The following is a 26,480-nucleotide window of genomic DNA, read 5'->3' as shown; positions in this document are numbered from 1 at the left end:
GATAACATGCGTGACCAAACTTCATTCTGCTGATAGTAGTTATACTTTTTCGACTGTAATCGTACTCATTGTACCAAGGTTTTCTCCTTAATTTGGTTTCAAGTCTGGTTTAACGTGTTGGATTTGTAAAGCTGTACTCTTGCCATAAATAGGACCATTTCTTCATCATTCTCTGTTTTGCTATGATTATTTGTTCGTCTGCAGTTAATTCGTAATTTATTTGTTCCCCATTACTATGCTTTCTTTGACAATTTAATCTGCAATTTTATTGTTTGTTATTCCTGCGTGTGCTTTGACCTAGAAAAATTTTATATATTTATTTTGATCTTGTAAATGTTTGAGTATTGCTTGGATGCAAAAAATAATGTCATTAGTTGTGTTTGGGTTTGATTTTAAAATTTTAAGAACGGAAAGTGAATCGGAAAAGATTATAGCATTCTGGTCCTCTTCCTAGTGGAATATATTCTAGTGAAATAGATGAACATATTCTAGTGCTTTTAGAATTGCTATTGCCTCAGCTGTGAAAATAGATGTGTTTTTGTTTAACTTATATTTTTTCTGTATACGTTTAGGTATTACGAAAGCGCAACCTGTACCATCGGTGTTTTTTGATCCATCAGTGTATATAGTGATGTAGTTTGGATGTTCTTCTTAAATTTGATTTATGACTATACTACTAAACGATGCTAATTCCGAATAAAGGGGTATATTCACATCACAGGAAACAAAGTGACCAAAGTAGTCGGTCTCTACCTTTGTTTGTGGTTTTAAGGTCACGTTTTTTAATCCATAACAAATAGGAGGAGAGGTTTTATGAATCCAAAAAGACTTACTTAGGTCGTATTCGTTTAATTTATATATGCTGCTAATGAATGGTGAGTTTTTCTTCAGCAACTTTTAATCATTTTTTCAGCTAAAAATGATCTTCTCAGTTCTAATGGAGGTTCGATTGCTTCAGCTCTTAACGGTTCAACTGGTGTAGATTTCATTGCTCCCAGACATATTCTGAGTGATTTGTTTTGTATAATATCCAGCTTACGTAAATTTGTTTTATTGGCTGTTCCATAAAGTGTACAACCATAATCAATTATTAATCTTATGTAAGCTTATTGTCTTAAACCCGATAATTGAAATCATTACAAAAATGTGAAACACAAAAAATAAAGCAGTAGTGCAAGAACTAAATTAATATAATTAAAAAAATTAATCAAAAAAAGTATATAAACGCAATGGATGGAAATTGACTAATTAAAACAATACTAAATTACAAACCAAGCTTAAGAGAAGCTTGATCGAATGAATAGAAATGTCTGTCTTGCTGCTAAATCCCCGGAGTGTTTTCCATACGTTCATATCGAAACTGGCAATGTGTTGGTGATAAACAATGCGATATACTAAATTGTTTTCTTTCGGTAAATAAATGTTTTTGTCAGTTTATTCTTTTGTCAAGCTAAAAAAGCAAGATAAAAAAACTCCCATTGTCTGATATCTGTACGCAAATAAGTATTTTGCAGAGTCATCTTTACGTTCAATTTATGGCCTAAAAATAGTATGTCCATACTCTTATTATATAAGAATCCGTGTATTAACGGGAGCTAAAATGGTATTTAAAAAATTATTACAAGCAAAAAAACTTATTGTATTGTAAACTTAAATTATGGTTAATCTCTTTTTCAACATTTATCAATTAATAAAAAAAATATTGTCATATAAAAATGGGATAATGAAACAGTGTTTCAAAGCTTGCAGTGAATAAGGTGCTACTGAGAGCAGGAATATAATTTTTGAATATAAAAACCGTCTCGTTATGACCGAGTTGGAGCCCAGTGAAAGAAGTGGGGTAGAGTATGTGCCTTACAATACAGAAAAGAACAACCTCGTTCAACTTAAGCCTCAAAACCAAGACGCTAAATCGGACACATTTTTCTTGATCATGACAGTTCTTTCAGGTAATTCTAACTTTTGTTTATTTACGTTTACTTTCATATATGTACAAACTGTATCTCATTAAATAAGTGATGAATTCGACTGTTTCCGATTCCGTGAATGTAGTTCATTTATCTAAAACGAAAATACTGAAAACAAAAATTTTCAGTAGTTGGTATCTCATTAATATGTTTCTAAAGTGTACAATAGACAGTGCACTTGTTACAGTGCATCTTGTAGTTATGAATCAACAGTAGATCATCGGTTCTGAAAATTAAAGTACCTACTCCTGTCCATCATCCGCACGTATAGTGAGAGGGAATATAAATGGTTGGGTCTTTGTCTGTCTGGGTTTTTTGTTCTATTCAGACCTCTCTTATATCCCTCTCTTTCATTGTCTTACATTCATCATTTTCAGGTCACCTTTCACTTCATCCAATCATCTAATAAAATCTCTGGGGGATGATCTAAAGGGACTCCTTCCCGTACGTTTCACCGTAAAGATGGTTTTCGTATCATTGCCAATATTTTTTTTAGTACATGACCTACTAGTGAGTTGTCCAGTGAGTTTTCGTATATTTTTCTTTTTCTAAAGCTGCCTATCTTCTAGTGATGTTTGAGACCACATCGCTCCATCTTATTCTTATAATATCAGCTCGCAAAAGACCAATTGACGTTAGACCAGCCCATTTCCTAAGATTAACTAGCCAATATATACATCTGCGTCCAGGGCCTCCCTTGCTTTCAATCTTGCCTTATATAATCAACTGTAGAAGTTGGTATTTATATGTATTTAAATGCCTTACGTGACCGAAGTAAGCCAATGTTCTGTTCTTTATGGTGTTTACAATTTCTTTGTTATCTTTTTACGAATGGCATTTAGGAATAGACCGGTGGTAGGAGTGGTCAATTTTATTGAAACTGTTTTGAGATGCCAAAATTGACATTCTCAGCAAAATGCAGATTGTTCGTGTGAATAGACGAGAAATTAACAAACGCTCTGAACAATAACACTGGCGAAAAATGGATGACTACTTATGGTAGAGAGATAAAGAAGACTGATGTCAAATTTAGGGTTTTTGTCGCAATTCTAAAAGAATTAGTATGTTCTCTGAAGTTCTTATTACAATAATTAAATAATACTGTACAAAATTTGGTACCTTTCTGTCACTGAATGCCTGAATGAAATTGTTTTCCAAAATAAAGTTTTTAATCGTCACTCAATGTCTCAGTTATCAGTCTCTGCTTATTCTTCTTTTTATGAAAGGGCTTTCCAAAATAGACCACAATGTTTCAATTATCAACTTCCACCATTTCAAATTATTTTTCTTCTTATTAAAATTTATACTTGAGTTTCTGTAAAATATTATTTCTTCTTTATTGTGATTGACTTCTACTATTAATAATTTATATAGTATTGTTTGTTTGATTTCTTTTCTATTAATATTTAACAAAAACTTGACTTTTTTTAAAAATTATTTGTGACAGTTCTCTTTTCTCCAAAATTTAATCCCGCCACGCTCAACGTAACAGCGTATTTTATAGCCCAGGCATTTTATAGTCCCGAAGCCACAAGGAAGTCCACAAAAAAAAATGTGTTTTCTGATTAAATAACGTAAATTCATATTGATATATTCATACTTTTCATTAAACCGTTTACCGTAAATTTACCTTATATAGCAAATATAGAAGGGGCCCGCCAGGCCTTCTATATTTCTATATACCGCTCCGCGGACTAGACGCTTAAGGCAGATCGAAATGAAAGATCTACTCGCGAAATCCGAGCACTAAGGTCATGTGCGGCATACATGGGATTGGTGGCCGGACCCCTCTCGGGTGCTCAGCCGGCGAGGAGAACAAAATTTATTTTGCCAAATCGGCGGCTGAGTGACCGAGCACACACTCTTTTCCGGACATAGAGTCATTAGCTCAGGCTGATGGCTCTATGGTCGGAAGACACGCTCTTTTTTCTTTTTTTTAGGGACTCAAGTCCCGACATAAAGCTAGAGTAAAATCAATAATAGAGTCAATAAAGTAAATAGGGAGAAAAGCCTAGATGTGGCTACCCCTACAGTTAGGTGGCATAACCACATTCACTAAAAACCGAGGATGTCCTAGTACCCAGGGCATCTTAAGTAAATTTCAGATCATAAGCCTCCTCACGTAAGTCACACGATGAGGAGGGGTGGTGGAAAAGCCTGGGGGTCAGATAGGTACCACTTCGATTAGCGAAGTGTGACCGGTTTGATCTTCGGACGTGTGGATCCCATACACATGTTCCTAGGGGCAGGGTTGATCACTGCGTGTGTGTGTGTGTGTGTGTGTGTGTGTGTGTGTGTGTGTGTGTGTGTGTGTGTGTGTGTGTGTGTGTGTGTGTGTGTGTGTGTGTGTGTGTGTGTGTGTGTGTGTGTGTGTGTGTGTGTGTGTGTGTGTGTGTGTGTGTGTGTGTGTGTGTGTGTGTGTGTGTGTGTGTGTGTGTGTGTGTGTGTGTGTGTGTGTGTGTGTGTGTGTGTGTGTGTGTGTGTGTGTGTGTGTGTGTGTGTGTGTGTGTGTGTGTGTGTGTGTGTGTGTGTGTGTGTGTGTGTGTGTGTGTGTGTGTGTGTGTGTGTGTGTGTGTGTGTGTGTGTGTGTGTGTGTGTGTGTGTGTGTGTGTGTGTGTGTGTGTGTGTGTGTGTGTGTGTGTGTGTGTGTGTGTGTGTGTGTGTGTGTGTGTGTGTGTGTGTGTGTGTGTGTGTGTGTGTGTGTGTGTGTGTGTGTGTGTGTGTGTGTGTGTGTGTGTGTGTGTGTGTGTGTGTGTGTGTGTGTGTGTGTGTGTGTGTGTGTGTGTGTGTGTGTGTGTGTGTGTGTGTGTGTGTGTGTGTGTGTGTGTGTGTGTGTGTGTGTGTGTGTGTGTGTGTGTGTGTGTGTGTGTGTGTGTGTGTGTGTGTGTGTGTGTGTGTGTGTGTGTGTGTGTGTGTGTGTGTGTGTGTGTGTGTGTGTGTGTGTGTGTGTGTGTGTGTGTGTGTGTGTGTGTGTGTGTGTGTGTGTGTGTGTGTGTGTGTGTGTGTGTGTGTGTGTGTGTGTGTGTGTGTGTGTGTGTGTGTGTGTGTGTGTGTGTGTGTGTGTGTGTGTGTGTGTGTGTGTGTGTGTGTGTGTGTGTGTGTGTGTGTGTGTGTGTGTGTGTGTGTGTGTGTGTGTGTGTGTGTGTGTGTGTGTGTGTGTGTGTGTGTGTGTGTGTGTGTGTGTGTGTGTGTGTGTGTGTGTGTGTGTGTGTGTGTGTGTGTGTGTGTGTGTGTGTGTGTGTGTGTGTGTGTGTGTGTGTGTGTGTGTGTGTGTGTGTGTGTGTGTGTGTGTGTGTGTGTGTGTGTGTGTGTGTGTGTGTGTGTGTGTGTGTGTGTGTGTGTGTGTGTGTGTGTGTGTGTGTGTGTGTGTGTGTGTGTGTGTGTGTGTGTGTGTGTGTGTGTGTGTGTGTGTGTGTGTGTGTGTGTGTGTGTGTGTGTGTGTGTGTGTGTGTGTGTGTGTGTGTGTGTGTGTGTGTGTGTGTGTGTGTGTGTGTGTGTGTGTGTGTGTGTGTGTGTGTGTGTGTGTGTGTGTGTGTGTGTGTGTGTGTGTGTGTGTGTGTGTGTGTGTGTGTGTGTGTGTGTGTGTGTGTGTGTGTGTGTGTGTGTGTGTGTGTGTGTGTGTGTGTGTGTGTGTGTGTGTGTGTGTGTGTGTGTGTGTGTGTGTGTGTGTGTGTGTGTATAGATATTTTAATGCTCGCGAAAATTCTCGAACGAAAAGAAGTTAGATTCTTTCTATTTTGATATATTAGACTTTTTGACGTTTTATTTTTAAACTTCTAGAACGTTCTTTTTTTTCTATTTCGAATTTTTATCGAAATTTAGGCTTTTCAGATCAGAATGAGAACATATATATATATATATATATATATATATATATATATATATATATATATATATATAAATTAGTAAATAACATTATTTTAATCCATAATTATTCTTTAAAATGTCCACTTTCTGTTCAACTTCACTTATATACCATATCAATTCATTCACAAAATGTCCCAATATAACAAATTTACTCATCTTAATCTATTTATAACATCATAACTATCAAAATAACCAAATAAAATACATTGCTGCAAAATAAGAACTTTTAAATAAACAATTATGCTAATTTTTTTAAGGATGTCCTCATGTAAATACTTTTTATAATATTCTCTAGTATATAACTTATAAATTACTTCTTTAATCTAAATTTAAGTTCATTCTAGGTTTCTAAACATTTTGATTAGCTTCCTTTTTCTGATATTTAATATTATCTTAATATATATATATATATATATATATATATATATATATATATATATATATATATATATATAAATAAATATATATATATATATATATATATATATATATATATATATATATATATATATATATATATATATGTTCGGAAAGTTTTCCGCGGTTAGTACAATTAAACTTAAAGCTAAGATTAATATTATTATAAAAATTAATATTAAACTCACCAGTCTTCCGGGTTGAACCGCGTCGATATCCATTTTGCCGAGCTTTCGACATCCTCTCTGATGTCTTCTTCAGGGCTTCCGAGATTTCAGTCTCCCGAGCCCCCAGACACTACTACACTCACTAGTCACTTCTGGTTCACTCACTAGTTCACTACTACGACTGGGACCAGTGGACGGTTCATTTATACCGTCGATGGTGACGTGGCCTAGGCGGGGGTTAGGGTGAGGATTGCCGCGAGAGTTGGAGCGAACATTTCCGACAGTGGGATTTTGATTCGAAGATGGAGGGGGCGATATTTTGTTTATGAGAGGTCTCCATTTAGAAGGTAACCGTATGGCGTCATCTCTTTTATTAAGGCAATTTGGTCTTTTTTCTATTTCTATGGTTTCTTGGATAATTCTTGGTTTATAAAAGCGGATGGGGGCTATGGTTCTGGAGTTTTCGAAATCAATATTGTGACCTGTATGAAGATGGTGTTGACCGAGAGCTGAAATTGAATCGGAATTGCGAACAGAAATGGAATGTTCATAAATCCTATTTTGAATTCTACGATTTGTTTGGCCTATATAGGATCGGGGACAGTCTGCACAAGGAATTTCATAAACTCCTTGCTGTTCATTTGGAATATTGTCTTTGATTGATCGGACAAGAGATGAAAGTTTTTGTTGGGGGGTAAATATTGTTTTTATTCCTCTTGGTTTAAGAATTTTGTCGATTTTGTCAGTGACACCTTTGATGTAAGGAAGAAACGCTTTCGTATGATAAGGGTCTGAGTCTTTGGATTGAGATTGAGTGGGAGATTGATGTCTGTGGATGCTCCTATTGATGTGATTTTCGCGGTAGCCATTTTGGATGAGGGCTTGTTTTAAACAAGAAAGCTCAGCGGATCTACTTGCATCATCAGAAAGGCGTATTGATCTGGATACAAGGGTATTAATGACTGAATTAATTTGTGAAGGTGGGTGGTGAGAGTTGGCATGCAAGTAACGATTGGTATGTGTGGGTTTTCGATAGACAGAGTAATAAAAACCTTGGGATTGGTGTTTCTTTATGAAAACATCGAGAAACGGTAGGGATGAATCAGTTTCCACCTCCATCGTGAACTGGGTACTAGGATGTATACCATTCAGATGGGTTTGGAAAGACACCAAAGCATCCCTGCCATGGGGCCAAATGACGAATGTATCGTCAACATATCGTAGCCAACATGTGGGTTTGAGCATTGATGTGGATAGTGCTCGGGTCTCGAAGTCTTCCATAAAGATATTGGCAATCACTGGAGATAGAGGGGAGCCCATTGGGGCACCATTTATTTGTCTGTAGAATTGATTTTGGAAGATGAAATAGGTGTTGGACATACAATGTTTAATGAGAGATAAGTGGTCTTGTTGGATACTGTACTTAGTTTTCAGAATGTTTAGAGTTTCATCTATAGGAATAATTGTAAAAAGTGAGACAATATCGAAACTTACTAGAATGTCTGACAGTGATATAGGGTATTGTTTAAGAAGTTCGATGAAATGAAAAGAGTTTTTGACGAAGGATGAAGCATTTTCGGCGAAAGGTTGTAGAGTTTTGGCCAAATACTTGGCCAATGGTTGTGTAGGGCAGTTATATGCACTGACAATGGGACGTAGAGGAATATCGGGTTTGTGAATTTTGGGGTGGCTATATATTCGAGGTGTTCTTGAAGACTTTTCACGAGGAATTAGAGATTTTTTGATGTCAACAGGAAGAGAGGTTTTATTGATAATGGCTTTTGTTGTTTTCTCCATATAGGTTGTTGAATTATTAGGAATTTGTAGTCTGGAAACTTAAAACTAAAATATCCTTAAAGGAAAGGTAAAATAGACGGCCGTAGAGGTGTAGGAAGAAAACAAGTTCCTTGGTTAAAAAACATTCGTGAATGGACACAGATAACAAATGCAGGACAATTATTCCATATTGCAGAAGATCGAGAAGCCTTCGCAATGGTGATAGCCAACGTCAGATAATTCTGATATGCTACGCGAAGAAGAAGAAAGGATTCTGGGCTGAAGTGTAGATCAGGTTTGTTAAATTTTGGCTAAGCCGTAACTTATATAAAAATTATGATAAGTCGTTTTGCAGTGCATAAATCTTGCATTTTGGTGGATTCATTTCCAGTGGTTTTGATTTTGCTGGTTGGTTATCATTTCGATGTAGCGGTTGCGGTTGATACTATAGGTAACATTTTATTCTCAAAAAATTTAAAGTAAAGATCCTTTTTAAAGATGTATAAATAAAAAAACCCAAATCCAAAAAAATGACTTTGTTCCTAATATTCAAGGGTGGAGAACCAAGTCAGAGGAAATCATAGCAGAAGTAGAGGAAGACAAGAAAGTACAAGCGGGAGTATCAATATCGATATAAAAAAACTAAAAGGAACCCTGCAAAGCTGGGAACAAAGCAATGAGAGAAATATTAGAGTATCCATTACGTAAAAAAAATACGATCTCGAGATCATTGGACTATGTTCTTCTTTGAGTACCGTGCCCAAGTTTTAAGCGTAGCTTTAAGGGTAGCTTCCACGACGATTTGCCGATATCGTTCTCGACCTTTGAGTATTTCCGTTGAGTATCGACTGCATTATCCTATATCTGCTTCCTCTCATTATATGCCCCAGATATTCGAGTTTAATCTTTTTTGTCATCTTTGTTTGTTCAAGACTTCTTTGTTTAAAATGTGTTGAAACCCATGATATTTTGAGCATTCTACGATATAACCACATCTCGAAGGATTCTAATTTGTTCATCACGTTAACCTTCATAATCCAGAGTTCAAATCCATACAGTAATACAGAATACACATAACATTTTAGGAACTTAATTCTCAGCTTTAAGTTCAGCTGAGAATTGATCAGAATAGAATTAAGTTTCATAAATGCTCCTCTTGCAATTTCTATACGAGTTTTAATTTCTTTATCCGGATTTAGTGTCTCGTTTATCCAATATTCTAGGTATTTAAAATGGTTAACTTTTGTTATCGGTTCATTGTTGACAATTAGTTGTATAGCGCTGAGGTCTTGTTTACTAACCACAAGTAACTTTATCTTTGTTGTATTTATGCTTAGTCAGTTATTAGAGCATTCTCTAGTGACTAGATCTATAAGGAATTGAAGATCTTGGATACTTTCAGCTATGATCGCGGTGTCATCTGCATCTGATGTTGTTAATAGTTTCTCCCCCGATTCGAACACCACATTGCCCTTCTAAGGCTTCGTTAAAAATTATTTCTGAGTAAACGGTAAACAAAGTTGGGGACAACACACAACCTTTGCTAACACCTCTTTGAATACAAATTTTGTCTGTTTCTTTGCCGTCTAACAGAATAGAAGCTTCTTGATTCCAATATAGATGTTGTAAACGTCTTAAATCTTTATCATCTATTCCAATCATTTCTAGATATTCGAACAGCCTACCATAGTGAACCCTATCAAACGCCTTCTCAAAATCTATAAAACATACGTAAATTGGTTTCTGTACTTCTCATGATCGTTAAAGTAGTGTTAACATTGAGAACAAAGCTTCCCTTGTTCTCAATCCTTGTCTGAAACCGAATTGTTTACTTCCCATTGTGTCTACACATTTCTGCTTGATTCTATTAGAATTATCCTAAGAAGTAGCTTAAGAGAGTGACTTATGAGAATAATTGGTCTAAAGTCTTTACATTATGATGTATTTGGTTTTTTTGAAAGTGGGATAAATGTAGACTTCAACCATATTCGTGGCAGTATTGTTTCAGTTTCGTATATGTGGTTATAAATGTTTGTTAGTACTGAGACATTGTCGTCATCTAGAAGTTTGAGCCAGTCTGATGGTATTTGGTCGGGCCCTGGAGATTTACCATTTTTGCTTTGTTTGGCGGCTTTCTCTACTCCTGCTTTTAAAATACTAGGACCAGTGTTCGTATACTTTGTGGTTTTAAATGGTGGCCTCGTATCCAGGAAGAGCTCTTTTATGTAGTTGGTCCATTTTTCCCTTTTTTCGTTTAAGTCGAGAATAATTTTACCTTTGGAGTTTCTCATAAACTGACGAGTTCTTTTTCTCTAAGTGTAGGTAATTTCTTTAAGTTTTTTGTGTATATTAAAATTGTCATGTTTTCTTTGTAGTTCTCCATTTCACGACATCTCTGTTCCATCCAGGGCTCTTTTGCTCGCTTAACCTCGTATCTTATTTGTCGATATATTTCTCTATATTGAGTCTCATCTTTATTTTTACAATTTCTTCTTTGCTGAATAAGGTCTAGTATGTTATCGGTCATCCAATCCTGTTTCTTTACTGGCTCTTTTTCTGATTTCAAATTTTCTGCTATGGTAACCATGGCGGAATCCATTATATCTATATGTTGTCCGATATTTTCTTGTTCAGATCTTTCTAGCTGTTTTTTATTTTCATTATTTATCTTATTTTCGAACTCATCTGCTATTTTGACATTTCTTAGGAGTCAATTATTATGTTTTTTCTGAGCTGTCGGGGCTTTTATTTTTTATTTTTTTAATTTTAGTTTGAATCCAGCACAGAGCAGATTAGTTGCTGCGTCTGCACTTGAGAATGTTTTTGCAGATATAGTAAATACTGTTTCTAAACCTTCTGTTAATGATAATGCAGTCGATTTGATTTCTGACTACCTTTCCTTCTTGATCAGCTGGAGAGTTAAAGGTATATAGTCGTCTTTTGGTTTGTTGAAACAAAGTGTTTGCTATAATGCAGTTTTCTTCTTGGCAGAACTGTATTAGTCTCTGCCCTCTTTCGTTCCTTTCTCCAAGTCCATACTTTCCGGTTATATGTTGTGTTATTTCGGCACCAACTTCGGCGTTGAAGTCTTCCATAATAATCGTATCTTCATGTTTTTTTTGTGCTCCGGACTATATGCACCATCAAAAAGTGCATCAATGCAGCTCTTCGAAAATATAAATAGATGCAAAGAAATTGTACTGTTGGAAGATTTTAAAGCTTGGGCAAGAAAAAACAAATGACAAAGTCGTAGGTAAATACAAACATGCAAAAATAAATGAAAATAAGGAACATTTATTCCAATACTGCGAACAGCACTCTCTGAAAATTTTAAACGGATTCTACCATCTAAAAATATACATAAGTATACCTGGATCCAGCCAACAAAAAACACCAAATCAATTTTAGATTACATTATCACAAAACAAGAAAAACATACAAGTCGAAAACGTAAGAGTGTTAAGAGGGCCGGAGTGCAGAACTGACCACTAGATGGTGAGAATAAAATCCACAAGAAAACTAAGTTCCTGTATACCATGTATCACAAAAAAATTTTAGTAACAATCCTTTACAAAATTTATATAAATTAAAAACCCCAAACGGGCTATGTCATAAAGAAAAAAACGTTTTCTGAAACCATGTTCCATCATCAGTGTCCTAAAAAGTATATAACCACTTAATACTTACTAGGTGTACATGTTTTGAGACACTAAATATCAGGGTAAAAAATCGTTAAAAGTTATATTTTACAATTTAGATTACATTTTTGGTATTATATTTTAAGATGTTAAAGTTTTCAGTGGATATGATAACATGGCGACGTATAACTCCACAAGAAGTTACTGGTCCTGAGACGAAGTGTCTACGAGTACTTGATGATAGCAACTGATTTGAATGACAAAATTGACATGTTAGGATGGAAGTCCGAACAAAGCAGTTATTGTAACTTAATGTCTGTGTCTTATATGAGAGAATCCATCAATATTTAAAAATTGAATAAGTTAAATTTAAAATAATTTAACAGTAGCAACCATCAATGTCGTAGTATTAAATTGTGAATTTGTCCTGAATTTATGTTAAGAACCTGGAGAAAAGTGCTTTATTGATTGATGTATGTGGAATGAATTGTGGTGAAGAATTGTGTGGGTACTGTTAGGCAACCAACTATACATAGGTCTAATGAATTGGTATGAAATCAGGATTTTAATAAAAGGCCCTTTATGTTTTGCAATATTTGCTACCTGGAAAATGCACAATAGACATATGTGGGAAATTGGATGCTTGAGACTTTATTGTCGATGGGTGAAATAGGAAAATATTGTTTGCAAACAATATTAAGTAAATACAATAAAATACTTTTGTAATGTGGTGTTCATGAGGTATTTAACTTATAACTTGAGCATAGAAGGCCCTGTATGTTAAAAAACAACATTTGGTACCTGGTAAATATAAAAGAATTTTTCAGTTATAAGTTCATGAACATAAATAACTGATTATGCGTTATCAGATAAAGTTGGTTAGTTGTTTTATGTTAACAACTATATGAGACGATTAGAAATTGATGGTTGAAACGTGATTTTGTAATAAGTTGATCATGCGTTACTCAGCTTATAACTTAAAAAGAAGATGCCCTGTCTGTTATAAAGCAACACTAGGTACATGACAAATATAAAAGGATAAGTTATAAGTTCATGAGCTTAAAGTGGGTAGACAGAGTTAATAAACTGTTGTTGTATATTGACAAGATATGTAAAAACTGCAAAAGTAGAATGTTTGTAGGTGGCTCTGTTAAATTTAAGTAAAAAATGGGGAGAATGAGTAAGTTTAAAAAGTTGTAAGAAGACGAAAGACACTACAGAAGGCTGGGGTCTCCAGAGATCCGAAACCAAATCCTGTGGGAGCTTTATGGGTAAGTAAAATAAGATGGGGGATGTAAAGGATAAAAAGGTGATGATCTTGTTGAAACAGATATGTGGGTGGCTTTTGTAATAGGTAGACTCAGCTTATAACTTAAGTAGAAAATGCCCTATCTGTTATAAAGCAACACCAGGTACATGAGAAATGTAAAAAGGATAAGTTATAAGTTCACGAGCTTGAGGTGGGTAGAGAAAAGTTGATAGACTATTGGTGTATATAGACCTGAAGTGTAAGATCTGTAAAAGTAGAATGGTTGCAGTTTCTCTGTTAAATTTAAGTAAAAAGAAAAATGAAAATTAAAAAGAAAATGAAAAATGTGATGTTTTAAAATGTTGTGATGGTTGTGTCAAAAAGAAGCATGGAGAACATTAGATATAGGGATCAGACCTGAAATTTAGGTTAAATAGAAAGTAGTGGGGAAAGATAGAGATTTTGATGTATTGAAAAGAGGTTTTGGAGTAAACTGGGGAAGATGAATAATTGACGAACGAATAATAGTAACTGTAAATTTTATTGTAGAAGGTTATGAGAATAATTGACGATTGAGTGGGAGGAAGTCTCGATTGAATGAGACATGGCGATTAACACAATTTGGACTTTTTTGTTTTTCTTTAATGATTTCAAGGTCTTCGTATAGGTCTAGTTTGAGAAAGTTTTTTTGGGGGATATTGTGGATAAGTGATAGATCTTCTGGGATATGGAGGGTGTGGTTATGTTCTTTTAGATGTTAAGAGAAGGTGGAGGTGTTTTCTCTTTTTGTTTTCTCTAGAGAGCGTGAAGACAATGATCTACATGTTCTTCCTATGTAGGTGGCATCACAATCTGAACATTTTAGTCTATAAACAACACTACGTTCATATAATTGATGAGATCGTTAGAATTAGATATGTGTTGACCCAAATTATTGGGTACTTTAAAAGAAACGTGGATATTTTCAACCGAACGTTTGATGAGATTTCGAATATCTCCAGAAAGACTCTCGTGATGGTATGGACGTGAAACATAATTGGGTTTGGTGGTAAGGTCTCTGGGGAACGCAGTCTCCTGCATGATTATAAGGCGTCTTCTATGAATGAGTTTATTGATGATGTTGAGATCATATCCATTATTGACTGCTATTTGTCTCAGAATGTTGAATTCTTTTTTGTAGTTTGAATGAGAAAGTGGAATTGTTTCTAGGCGATGGATTTAACTATGAAAAGCTGCGTATTTGTGTGACATAGGGTGGTTAGATGAGAAGCGTATTACATGGTCGGTCTGTGTGGGTTTTCTATAGATACTGAAGTCGAAGTGGTCATTTAATCTGATAATGGCGAGGTCGAGAAAATTGATTGACATGGAAGATTCTAGTTCCATGGTGAACTCGATATTGGGGTGAATTAAGTTTATTTTAGAAAGTAATAGTTCAGCTGAATATTCAGGAGTATTTCATAATTTTTCATGATCTGTGTGGATTCTAAATGATCCATAAATACATCAGCTAATAGAGGGGAGAGACAGCTACCCATGTCTATGCCATCAGGTTGTCTATAGTATTTGTTGTTGAAGACAAAGAAATCTTGATCTAAACACAGTTGTAATAGTTGGATGATGGAGTTTGTAGTAGATAAGGTAATGGAATTGGCTCTTAGAAGAGAGTGAACCAGATTCATTGTTTCTTATTTGGGGACACAGGTGAATAGATTGCTAACATCAAATGAGAGCATACTAATGTAGGGGTGAAGATTAATCTGATTTAGGTGATTAACTAGATGACTGGTATTTTTGACTGAGAATTGAGGAATAAAGTTTGTCATGTTGTTGATAAGATTCAATATAAATTTTGATAGAATGGAAACTGGAGTGTTTATGAAACTAACAACTGGACGAATAGGAATGCCCTCCTTGTGTATCTTAGGTAAACCATACAGTCTGGGTGACAAAGAGTTGCTTGGAATTTTATATTATGGTGCAAAATGTTCTGATAAGAAATCTGTAAAATATTTGATTATTTCTTTTAATTTATTTATAAACTTTTGAGAGAAGTCTGTTGTTAGTGAAATAAAGTTGTTATTATGGAGGAAAGTAGAGACTTTATTATTGTATAAAGTTTGGTATAAAACCACTAGGCAGTTATCCTTGTCAGCATTGCTAATAATTAAATTGTTGGATTTGATTTTATTTTGAAAGGATTTGAGGATTCTTCAACAGCACTTAATACCAACACCCCCTCATCTATCAACTTTTCTTTCACTGACCAAAACTTTCATCTCACGCCTTATTCCCGTAAACTCTCTCAAAACAAATGCAATGAACACTTAAATACCCTCAAATCCATCAAAAAAATTTATAAATAAATTAAAAGAAAATATCAAACATTTTACAGATTTCTTATCAGAACATTTTGCACCATATTATAAAATTCCAAGCAACCCTTTGACACCCAGACTGTATGGTTTACCTAAGATACACAAGGAGGGCATTCTTATTCGTCCAGTTGTTAGTTTCATAAACACTCCAGTTTCCTCGATTCTCAGTCAAAAATACCAGTCATCTAGTTAATCACCTAAAACAGATTAATCTTCACCCCAACATTACTATGCTCTAATTTGATATTTGCAATCTATTCACCTCTGTCCCCAAACAGGAAACAATTAATCTGGTTCACTATCTTCTAAGAGCCAATTCCATTACATTATCTTTTACAAACTCCATCATCCAACTATTACAACTTTGTTTAGAACAAGATTTCTTTGTCTTCAATAACAAATACTATAGACAACCTGATGGCTTAGCCATGGGTAGCTGTCTCTCCCCTCTATTAGCTGATGTATTTATGGATCATTTAAAATCCACACAGATCATGAAAAATCCTGAAATACTCCATTGGTTTCGCTATGTTGATGACCGTTTAGTCTTTATTTCAAGTAACTCCAATTTAGCTGAACTATTACTTTTTAAATTTAACCTAATTCACCCCAATATCAAGTTCACCATGAAACTAGAATCTTCCATGTCAATCAATTTTCTCGATCTCGCCATTACGAGATTAAATGACCATTTCGACTTCAGTATCTATAGGAAACCCACACAGACTGACCATGTAATACGCTTCTCGTCTAACCACCCTATGTAACACAAATACGCAGCTTTTCATAGTTACATCCATCGCCTAGAAACCATTTCACTTTCACATTCAAACTACAAAAAAGAATTTAACATTCTCAGACAAATAGCAGTAAATAATGGATATGATCACAACATCATCAATAAACTCATCCATAAAAGACGCCTTAAAATCCTGCAGGAGACTGCGTTCCCCAGAGACCTTACCATCCAACCCAATTATGTTTTACTTCCATACCATCACGTGAGTCTTTCTGGGGATATTCGAAATCTCATCAAACGTTTGGTTGAAAATATCCTCGTTTATTTTAAAGTAACCAATAATTTGGGTCAACACATATCTAATTCTAAAGATCCCATCAATTATATAAACCGTAGTGGTGTTTATAGACTAAAATGTTCCAGATTGTGATGCCACCTACATAGGAAGAACATGTCGATCATTGTCTTCACGCTCTCTACAGCACACAAAAAGAGAAAACACCTCCACCTTTTTTCAACATCTAACAGAATATAACCACACCCTCAATATCCCAGAAGATGTATCACTTATCCACAATATCTCCTAAAAAAACTTTCTTAAACTAGACCTATACGAAGATTTTGAAATCATTAAAGAAAAACAAAAAAGTCCAAATTTTGTTAATCGCCATGTCTCATTCAATCGAGACTTCCACCGACTCCATCGTTCATTATTCTCATAACCCATATCCTTAACTTACTTCTACAATAAAATTTACATTTACCATTATTCGTTCGTCAATTATTCATCTTCCTTAGTTCACTACAAAACCTCTTTTCAATACATCAAAATCTCTATCTTTCCGCACTCCTTTCTATTTAACCTAAATTTCAGGTCTGATCCCTATATCTAATGTTCTCCATACTTCTTTTCGACACAACTATCACAACATTTTAAAACATCACATTTTTCATTTTCATTTTAATTTTCATTTTTCTTTTTACTTAAATTTAACAGAGAAACTGCAACCATTCTACTTCTGCAGCTCTTACACTTCAGGTCTATATAGACCAATAGTCTATCAACTTTTCTCTACCCGCCTCAAGCTCGTGAACTTATAACTTATCCTTTTTACATATATCATGTACCTAGTGTTGCTTTATAACAGATAAGGCATTTTCTACTTAACTTATAAGCTGAGTCTACTTATCACAAAAACCACCCACATATCTGTTTCAACAAGATCATCACCTTTTTATCCTTTCCATCACTCATCTTATTTTACTTACCCATATAGCCCCCACAGGATTTGGTTTCGGATCTCTGTAGACCTCAGCCTTTAATGTCTTTCCTCTTCTCACAACTTTTTAAAATTACTTATTCTCCCCCTTTTTTACTTAAATTTAACAGAGCCACCTACAAACATTCTACTTTTGCAGTTCTTACATATGTTGTCAATATACAACAACAGTTTATTAACTTTGTCTACCCACTTTAAGCTCATGAACTTATAACTTATCCTTTTATATTTCTCATGTACCTAGTTTTGCTTTATAACAGATAGGGCATCTTCTTTTTAAGTTATAAGCTGAGTAACGCATGATCAACTTATTACAAAATCACGTTTCAACCATCAATTTCTAATCGTCTCATATAGTTGTTAACATAAAACAACTAACCAACTTTATCTCATAACACATAATCAGTTATTTATGTTCATGAACTTGTAACTAGAAAATTCTTTTATATTTACCAGGTACCAAATGTTGTTTTTTAACATATAGGGCCTTCTATGCTCAAGTTATAAGTTAAATACCTCATAAACACCACATTACAAAAGTATTTTATTGTATTCACTTAATATCATTTTCAAACAATATTTTCCTATTTCAACCATCAACAATAAAGTCTCAAGCATCCAACTTCCCACATATATCTATTCTGCATATTCTAGGTACCAAATGTTACAAAACATAAAGGGCATTTTGTTAGAATCCCGATTTCACAATAATTCGATAGACCTATGTATAGTTAGTTGCCTAACAGTACCCGCACAATTCTTTACCGCAATTAATTCCACATACATCAATCAATAAAGCAGTTTTCTCCAGGTTCTTAACATAAATTCAGGACAAATTCACAATTTAATACTACAACATTGATGGTTGCTACTGATAAATTATTTTAACTTTAACTTATTCAATTTTTAAATATTGATGGCTTCTATCATATTTAGACACAGATATTAAGTTACAATGATTGCTTTGTTCGGACTTCCGTCCTAACATGTCAATTTTGTCATTCAAATCAGTTGCTATCAAGAGTCATACGTCGTCATATTGTCATATCCACTGATAACTTTAGCATCTTAAAATATAATATCAAATAATGTAATCTAAATTGTAAGATATAACTTTTAACGGGTTTTTACCCCGATATTTAGTGGCTCAAAACATGTACACCTAGTAAGTATTAACTACATTTTGTATTAACCTTGGTTAAAATTTTAACTTCATGTTCTTTTTAATTAAAGTGGTTATATAATTTTAGGACACTGATTATGGAACATGGTTTCCGAAAACGTTTTGTCTTCATAACATAGCCCGTTTGGGTTTTTAATTTATATACCTTTTATATAGGAGTTTTACTTAAAATTTTTTGTGATACGTGGTATACAGCCAGCTACAGGAACTTAGTTTCCTTGTGGATTTTATTCTCACCATCTAGTAGTCAGTTCTGTACTCCGGCCCTCTTAACACTCTTACGTTTTCGACTTGTATGTGTGTTTCTTGTTTTGTGATAATATAATCTAATTGATAGTATAGCAGACTACCCTGCTATACTCCCAAAGCCGCGACAGCGGTATAAAACGGGAGACTACTATTATTATATATAATCTAATTGATTTGGTGTTTTTTGTTGGTTGGATCCAGGTATACTTATGTATATTTTTAGATGGTAGAATGCGTTTAAAATTTTCAGAGAGTGCTGTTCGCAGAATTGGAATAAATGTTCCTTATTTTCATTTATTTTTTCATGTTTTTATTTACCTACGACTTTCTCATTTGTATTTTTCCTGTCCAAGCTCTAAATCTCCCAAGAGTACAATTTCTTTGCATCTATTTATATCGTTAAAGAGCTGCATTGATGCACTTTTTGATGGTGCATATAGTTCGGAGCACAAAAAAAACATAAAGCTACGATTATTATGGGAGACTTCAACGCAAAATTTGGTGCCGAAATAACACAAGATATAACCGGAAAGTATGGACTTGGAGAAAGGAACGAAAGAGGGCAGAGACTAATACAGTTCTGCCAAGAAGAGAATTGCATTATAGCAAATACTTTGTTTCAACAACCTAAAAGACGACTATATACCTGGAAATCTCCAGCTGATCAAAAAGGATAGGTAGTCAGAAATCAAATCGACTACCTTATCATTAACAGAAGGTTTAGAAACAGTATTATATCTGCAAAAACATTCTCAAGTGCAGACGCAGCAACTAATCCGCTCTTTGCTGGATTCAAACTAAAATTTAAAAAATAAAAAATAAAAACCCCGACAGCTCAGAAAAACATAATAATCGACTCCTAAGAAATGCCGATATAGCAGATTAGTTCAAAAATAAGATAAATAATCAAATTAAAAACAGCTAGAAAGATCTGAACAAGAAAATATCTGACAAAATATAGATATATTGCATTCCGACATGGTTACCATAGCAGATGAAGTTTTGAAATCAGAAAAAGAGCCAGTAAAGAAAAAGAATTGGATGACCGATAACATACTAGAGCTTATTCAGCAAAGAAGAAATTGTAAAAATAAAAATGAGACTCGATATAGAGAAATATATTGACATATAAGATACGAGGTTAAGCGAGCAAAAGATTCCTGGATGGAACACAGATGTCGTGAGATGGAGAACTACAAAGAAAACATGACGATTTTAATATAAACAAAAAACTTAAAGAAATTACCTACACTCAGAGAAAAAGAACTCACTTTATGAGAAACTCCAAAGGTAAAATTATTCTCGACTTAAACGAAAAAAGGAAAAAATGGACCAACTACATAAAAGAGCTCTTCTTGGATACGAGACCAACACTTAAAACTACAAAGAATACGAATACTGGTCTTAGTATTTTAAAAGCAGGAGTAGAGAAAGCCGCCAAACAAAGAAAAAATGGGAAATCTCCAGGGCCCGACCAAATACCATCAGACTGGCTCAAACTTCTAGACGACTACAATGTCTCAGAACTAACAAACATTTATAATCACATATACGAAACTGGAACACTGCCACGAATATGGTTGGAGTCTAGATTTATCCCAGTTTCAAAAAAACCTAATACGTCATCATGTAAAGACTTTAGACTAATTATTCTTATGAGTCACTCTCTCAAGCTACTTCTTATGATAATTCTTAATAGAATCAAGCAGAAATGTGTAGATACAATGGAATATAAACAATTCGGTTTCAGAGAAGGATTGGGAACAAGGAAAGCTTTGTTCTCAATGTTATCACTACTTCAACGATCATGGGAAGTACAGAAACCAATTTATGTCTGTTTTATAGATTTTGAGAAGGCGTTTGATAGGGTTTAACATGGTAGGCTGTCGAATATCTAAAAATGATTGGAATAGATGATAAAGATCTGAGACTTTTACAACATCTATATTGGGATCAAAAAACTTCTATTCTGTTAGACGGCAAAGAAACAGACAATTTGTATTCAAAGAGGTGTTAGACAGGGTTGTGTGTTGTCCCCAACTTTGTTTAACGTTTACTCAGAAATAATTTTGAACGAAGCCTTGGAAGGGCAATGTGGAGTTCGAATCGGGGAGAAACTATTAACAACATCAGATGTACAGATGACACCGCGATCATAGCTGAAAGTATAGAAGATCTTCAATTCCTTATAGATCTAGTCACTAGAGAATGCTCTAATAACTGACTAAGCACAAATACAACAAAGATAAAGTTACTTGTGGTTAGTAAACAAGACCTCGGCGCTATACAACTAATTGTCAATAATGAACCGATAACAAAAGTTAACCATTTTAAATACCTAGAATGTTGGATAAACGAGACACTAAATCCGGATAAAGAAATTAAAACTCGTATAGAAATTGCAAGAGGAGCATTTATGAAACTTAGATCTGTTCTGAGCAATTCTCAACTAAACTTACAGCTGAGAATTAAGTTCCTAAAATGTTATGTGTATTCTGTATTACTGTATGGATTTGAACTCTGGATTATGAAGGTTAACGTGATGAACAAATTAGAAGCCTTCGAGATGTGGTTATATCGTAGAATGCTTAGAATATCATGGGTTCAACACATTTTAAACAAAGAAGTCTTGAACAGAGTAGGTCATGGAGAAGGCGACTTAATAAAGATAATAAAAAAGAGTAAACTTGAATATCTGGGGCATAAGAGGAAGCAGATACAGGATCATGCAGTTGATACCTAACGTAAATACTCAAAGAGCGAGAACGATATTGGCAAATCGTCGTGGAAGCTACCCACCACGCCTAAAACTTGGGCCCGGTACTCCAAGAAGAACATAGTCCAATGATCTCGAGATCGTACTGTTTTTACGTAATAGATACTCTAATAATTCTCTCATTGCTTTGTTTCCAGCTTTGCAGGTTTACGTTTAGTCTTTTTATATCAATATTGATACCCCCGCTTGTACTTTCTTGTCTTTCTCTACTTCTGCTATGATTTCATCTGACTTGGCTCTCCACCCTTGAATATTAGGAACAAAGTCCTTGTTTATTTGCTACGTCGTCTTAGTTTTTCCCATTTGTGTTCCAAGGCTGTATTTTTTGCAGTGGGTTTTTTTACAGGTGAAAAGGAATAGGCCTCACGCCCCAACCTATGGGGCGTGAGGAGTGAGGGCGTGAAGAAAATATAGTATCTCGTCTGCCCTCGGAAACCCAAAAGCTATTCAGGGTCGAAAGAAACAAGAGTCAAGACAGGCTGAAAGGAAAGATTAAAATCGTTGAACTCAAAACTCAAACTCAAAAAAAGTTGAAATAGGGTGGAATGTATATATATATATATATATATATATATATATATATATATATACATATATGTAAATGGAAATAAGCTACAATTAAAGGTTAAAGTACGTTTATTGACGTTTAAATTTGGAAATCGTTATCAAAATACAAACATCAGTAAATTAAACAAATTAAAATTTTCTCTTTTTACCATCCGTTTCTTTTTTGAATCATTCCATTGAACCCTATGCTCATTATTCCTTGGCCTTGGTATTTCACCTAAATAAATCTGATCGCATTCACGAGGTATTTTATAAATGCAATTATTTGTTCTTTTTTGTTCATTGTTATGTTTAGTTTTAGACAAAATAGATCTCAATGTGTTTGTTGTTTTGAATGTTGTTGAAATGTTGAATTATTTCCTATTCTTATAAGTTTTTCTGATAATCCTTTTATGTATGGTATTGTTATTTTCATCGTATTATTCCTTGTGTATGCTGTAGGATCTCGTTCTAAGTTGTTCTGTTCTATTCGGTCGATTGTTGAAAATTTCTTATTCATAAACGATAAAGGATAATAATTTTTTAATAAAACAGTTGTTAACAAATGTTTTTCCACCGAGAACGAATTTTCTTAGGACAAGTAACTTTGGCTCTATCGTATAAGCATTTAATGAATAAATGCTTTCTGTAGTTTTCCGGGTTTGACTCCGCGTTTAATAATTTTGGTTTTGGTAAAAACGATTATTTTGACGACGTTTCGGCAAGGTCGCACTTGCCATTGTTAAGTCAGGTACAGTCTGTCCCAAACCCTTCTTTCAGTGCGTCACTAATTTTGAAGTCATATAAGATTTTAAGAATGTTGAGAGTTATTGCAAGACATTTTAGTTAAATCTGACAGTTGCAGGATCGTAATAAACTAAATGTGAAAAGGTTGTTTTTTAAAATGTGGAGTAAAAACTTTAAAAATTCAATTTTTTTTTTTAATTTACATATTAGAGGTTTTTCTTGAAGAGTATAAAGGGTAACATGTTGGCCCAAAATGAACAAAAAACAATGTAAAGACACTAGTGATATTTTAGTAGGTTATAACAAACTATATTTTGATACAAACCTTCATTAAACATTCTGTATACACGATTTCTAATAATACGTTCATATTTATTGGTTAATGAAGTTCCTAGATTTTCACATACTGAAGTACTGAATACATACAAGTACATACTGAAGTATTTTCACATGTTGCAAGAGTATAGCTGGCGTCTGTTTGAATGCCTTCATTTGCCAATCGTCTTACTATGGGTAACGAAACTCCTAACGCCTTGGCAACACGCTAAAATATATGGTCTTTAAACTACTATTAATATTTTTTAGAATAATTTAAAACTTACTTCACGAAAGGCAGAAACTGATAATAAAGTTGTCCCTGTCTCTTTTTCTAATTGAAAATAATTTAATAATTTTAATATTAGTCTTTGTTCATTCTCGGTATATCTCGGGATATTTAAAATATTTTTAAAACAATAAATACAAAATTAAATTTTCACTGTAAAATGTCTGAAAATACTAACCTGGAATGGCAATTATCATTTTATCAGTTGAAATTGTCTGTCAAAGTATCTGTCACTATCGAGACCATCTGCGTCAAATTATATTTATGCGCATTATTTATTGAATATCTATTTAGCGTATTCTAAACTCCAAACAAGTATTATATCCATAAGTAGAATTCGCTTTAATATGCAAATACCCGTGAACGATACATAATTTTATATGTATGATAAGTTCTATCTATAATAATCACAGACTCACGTTTTTTTTTTCTATCACTTCTAGCTTAATGCGTTAGAGAGAATTCGATCAATGAAAATGATGAAAATTACTTGGTTCCCGGGAAGAACCGCGTTGAGAATTTATTACTTGACGTTTCGGCACCCATTTTGGAGCCATTATCAAGAGTGATAGGGTTCGGTTCGAGTTCGGGGTCTCAATCTGCCTACTGGCTTGGTTTATTACAGAAGTTGAAAAACTTATTAGTGTAATTGAAAATTTTTTTAAATGTTTTAGATTGTTTGTTATGTGAAACTTTAAATACAGCGTTTTTTAAGCATATTTCAAATGCCCCAAATTTGTTACCAAAACTCAAAATCAAAATTTTATGCTATAGGTTTTAAAATTTAAGCACTAGTAATCAAAACTTTATAGTGGCCAGTCAGTGAAAGGAATAGATTGTATTGATCTAGTGAGAATCATAAAAAATGGCAAAAATCGCGCCACGTTTATTTATTTAACACCTTTATAAAATCTGAGTTTTTTCGGCATATTCGGCATTTCGAATATTTGCGGCAAATACATAAACCGCATCCGAAAGCTGAACTCTTTATATTCAAAACGTATCTTGATTTTTGTCTATAGGCCACTTGAATCAATAACTATCGAATTTTTACCGTCGAGCTGATAAAAAATTTATTGACACTGCAAACATTGTTTCAACGAATTTATTTTTATTTTTATTAAATAGAACACGTATTTGTTCATGCTGTATAAAATGTCCGTGTCCAATATTTACTGTTTTTCATTTTACGTGAGTAATAATAATTTTATTTTAAGGGACTATGGTTGCCACTGTTGCTGGAACCCAATTGGTGTGGACGTCACCCGTAATCCCAAAAATTACCTCAAACGTTTCTGATGACAATCCGTTGGGAAGAATTGCAACAACTTACGAAATATCGATGATTGCTGGTTTCCCACCATTAGCATCTCTTGCGGGATCTTTATTTCTGGGACAATTAGCGGAAGTATTCGGTAGAAAAAGGTCTATCCTGATCATGGCTTTAGGGGAGGCTACAGCAATTGTTTCCTTGGCATTTAGCACGAACGTGTATTGTATTATCGTCTTCAGATGCGCAATATTTATGTTTTTTAACGGATCTGTAACTATCTTACCTGTTTATTTAACTGAAATTTGCGAAGATCACAATCGAGCTCGATACGGTTGTTTGATGGGTTGTATGCTACCTTTAGGTAGCCTTTTCAGCTACGTAGTGGGATCATTTTTCACAATCAGAGTATTTACTTTATTAGCACTAAGTCCATTATTAATTTTTATTTTTTTTTGCGCATGTGCTCCCGAGTCTCCAGTCTATTCTCTATCTAGGGGAAGAAGAGAAGAATGTTTAAATGCTCTTAAAAAGTTGAGAAGCAACAAAAATGATAAAGAAATTGAGGGCGATATGTACCAAATAGAACAGGCTTTTAAACTTCAAGCAAATTCCGCCTCCGGTAATATATTTACCTTATTCTCAACGAAAGAAAAGAGGTACGCAACACTTTTAGCATTCGTTCCTCCTATGATACAAATTTTTGCAGGGGCTTCTGTTTTGGTCCAATTTATGGCACCTATATTTATTGCAGCTGGCACAAAATTCAACGGTAATCATTTGGCAATAGTAGTTGGTTGTATAAAGGTTCTTAGTTTTATAGTCACTTCTTTTATTGTCGAGAAAACTGGAAGAAGATCCATGCTTCTTATATCTACAATAGGATCTTCTATACCACTTATCGTGTTGGGTGGATTTTTTTACCTCAAGCACCTCAACTCTCCAATAATTGCTTCACTCCAGTGGCTACCTTTGACCAGCGTAGTGGCTTACATGATTACTTACTCCCTAGGAATTGGTCCAATTCCAATGGCCATCATGGGAGAACTTTTCACTCCAGATGTTAGAGCCGCAGGTGTATCATTTATTATGACAGTAATGGGCACAAGCCTTTTTTGCGTTACGACTAGTTTCCCAATTATTAACGAGTTTCTAGGTTTGCATTGGTGTATCTGGATGTACAGCGTATTTTGTCTAGCTGGAGCAACATTTATTTATTTTATGATTCCGGAAACAAAGGGAAAAACTGTTGTACAAATACAAGAATATATTAAAAGCCGTGTAAATAAATAAATACTTATTTTTCAGTGTTTTATTTTGCTCATCTTACCTTCAGTTACTCAGTCAATATTTGTCATTTTTAGGCAACATTCATTACACGTAGTAAATGCAGGATTTCTACCCACCGAGTATTTAAAACAGTTTTTATATAATTTTATACAAAACAGACCGTTTTTAAAGAACCGATCGGTTTCGTACACCATAGAAAGATTTTATTCCATCTCATACTTTAATATATTACAGTTTCATATTTTCTGTATTTTTACTGTTCAGTTTTTAATTTTAAGACAAACATGGTATTATAAAATTTCGCATTTTCCACACATATTAAAGAAAATTGAATTGA

At 34.4% G+C, this 26,480-nt stretch overlaps 2 protein-coding genes across 2 annotated transcripts in view; both read left to right on the top strand.

Annotated features, from left to right (window-relative positions):
• LOC140448794 (uncharacterized) overlaps positions 1 to 26,480 on the top strand; it is an 853,042-nt gene that overhangs the window by 39,157 nt on the left and 787,405 nt on the right. The window lies entirely within an intron of this gene.
• Positions 1,662 to 26,155, top strand: LOC140447488 (facilitated trehalose transporter Tret1-2 homolog). Its single transcript, XM_072540171.1, has 2 exons — positions 1,662 to 1,949; positions 24,801 to 26,155. The coding sequence occupies exons 1-2, from the start codon at positions 1,808 to 1,810 to the stop codon at positions 26,144 to 26,146; spliced, it is 1,488 nt and encodes a 495-aa protein (XP_072396272.1). The 5' UTR covers positions 1,662 to 1,807; the 3' UTR covers positions 26,147 to 26,155.

The sequence above is a fragment of the Diabrotica undecimpunctata genome, chromosome 8 (assembly GCF_040954645.1).
Source record: "Diabrotica undecimpunctata isolate CICGRU chromosome 8, icDiaUnde3, whole genome shotgun sequence".
Classification (NCBI taxonomy): Eukaryota; Metazoa; Arthropoda; class Insecta; order Coleoptera; family Chrysomelidae; genus Diabrotica; species Diabrotica undecimpunctata.
This window is presented reverse-complemented; position numbering and strand designations above follow the sequence as displayed.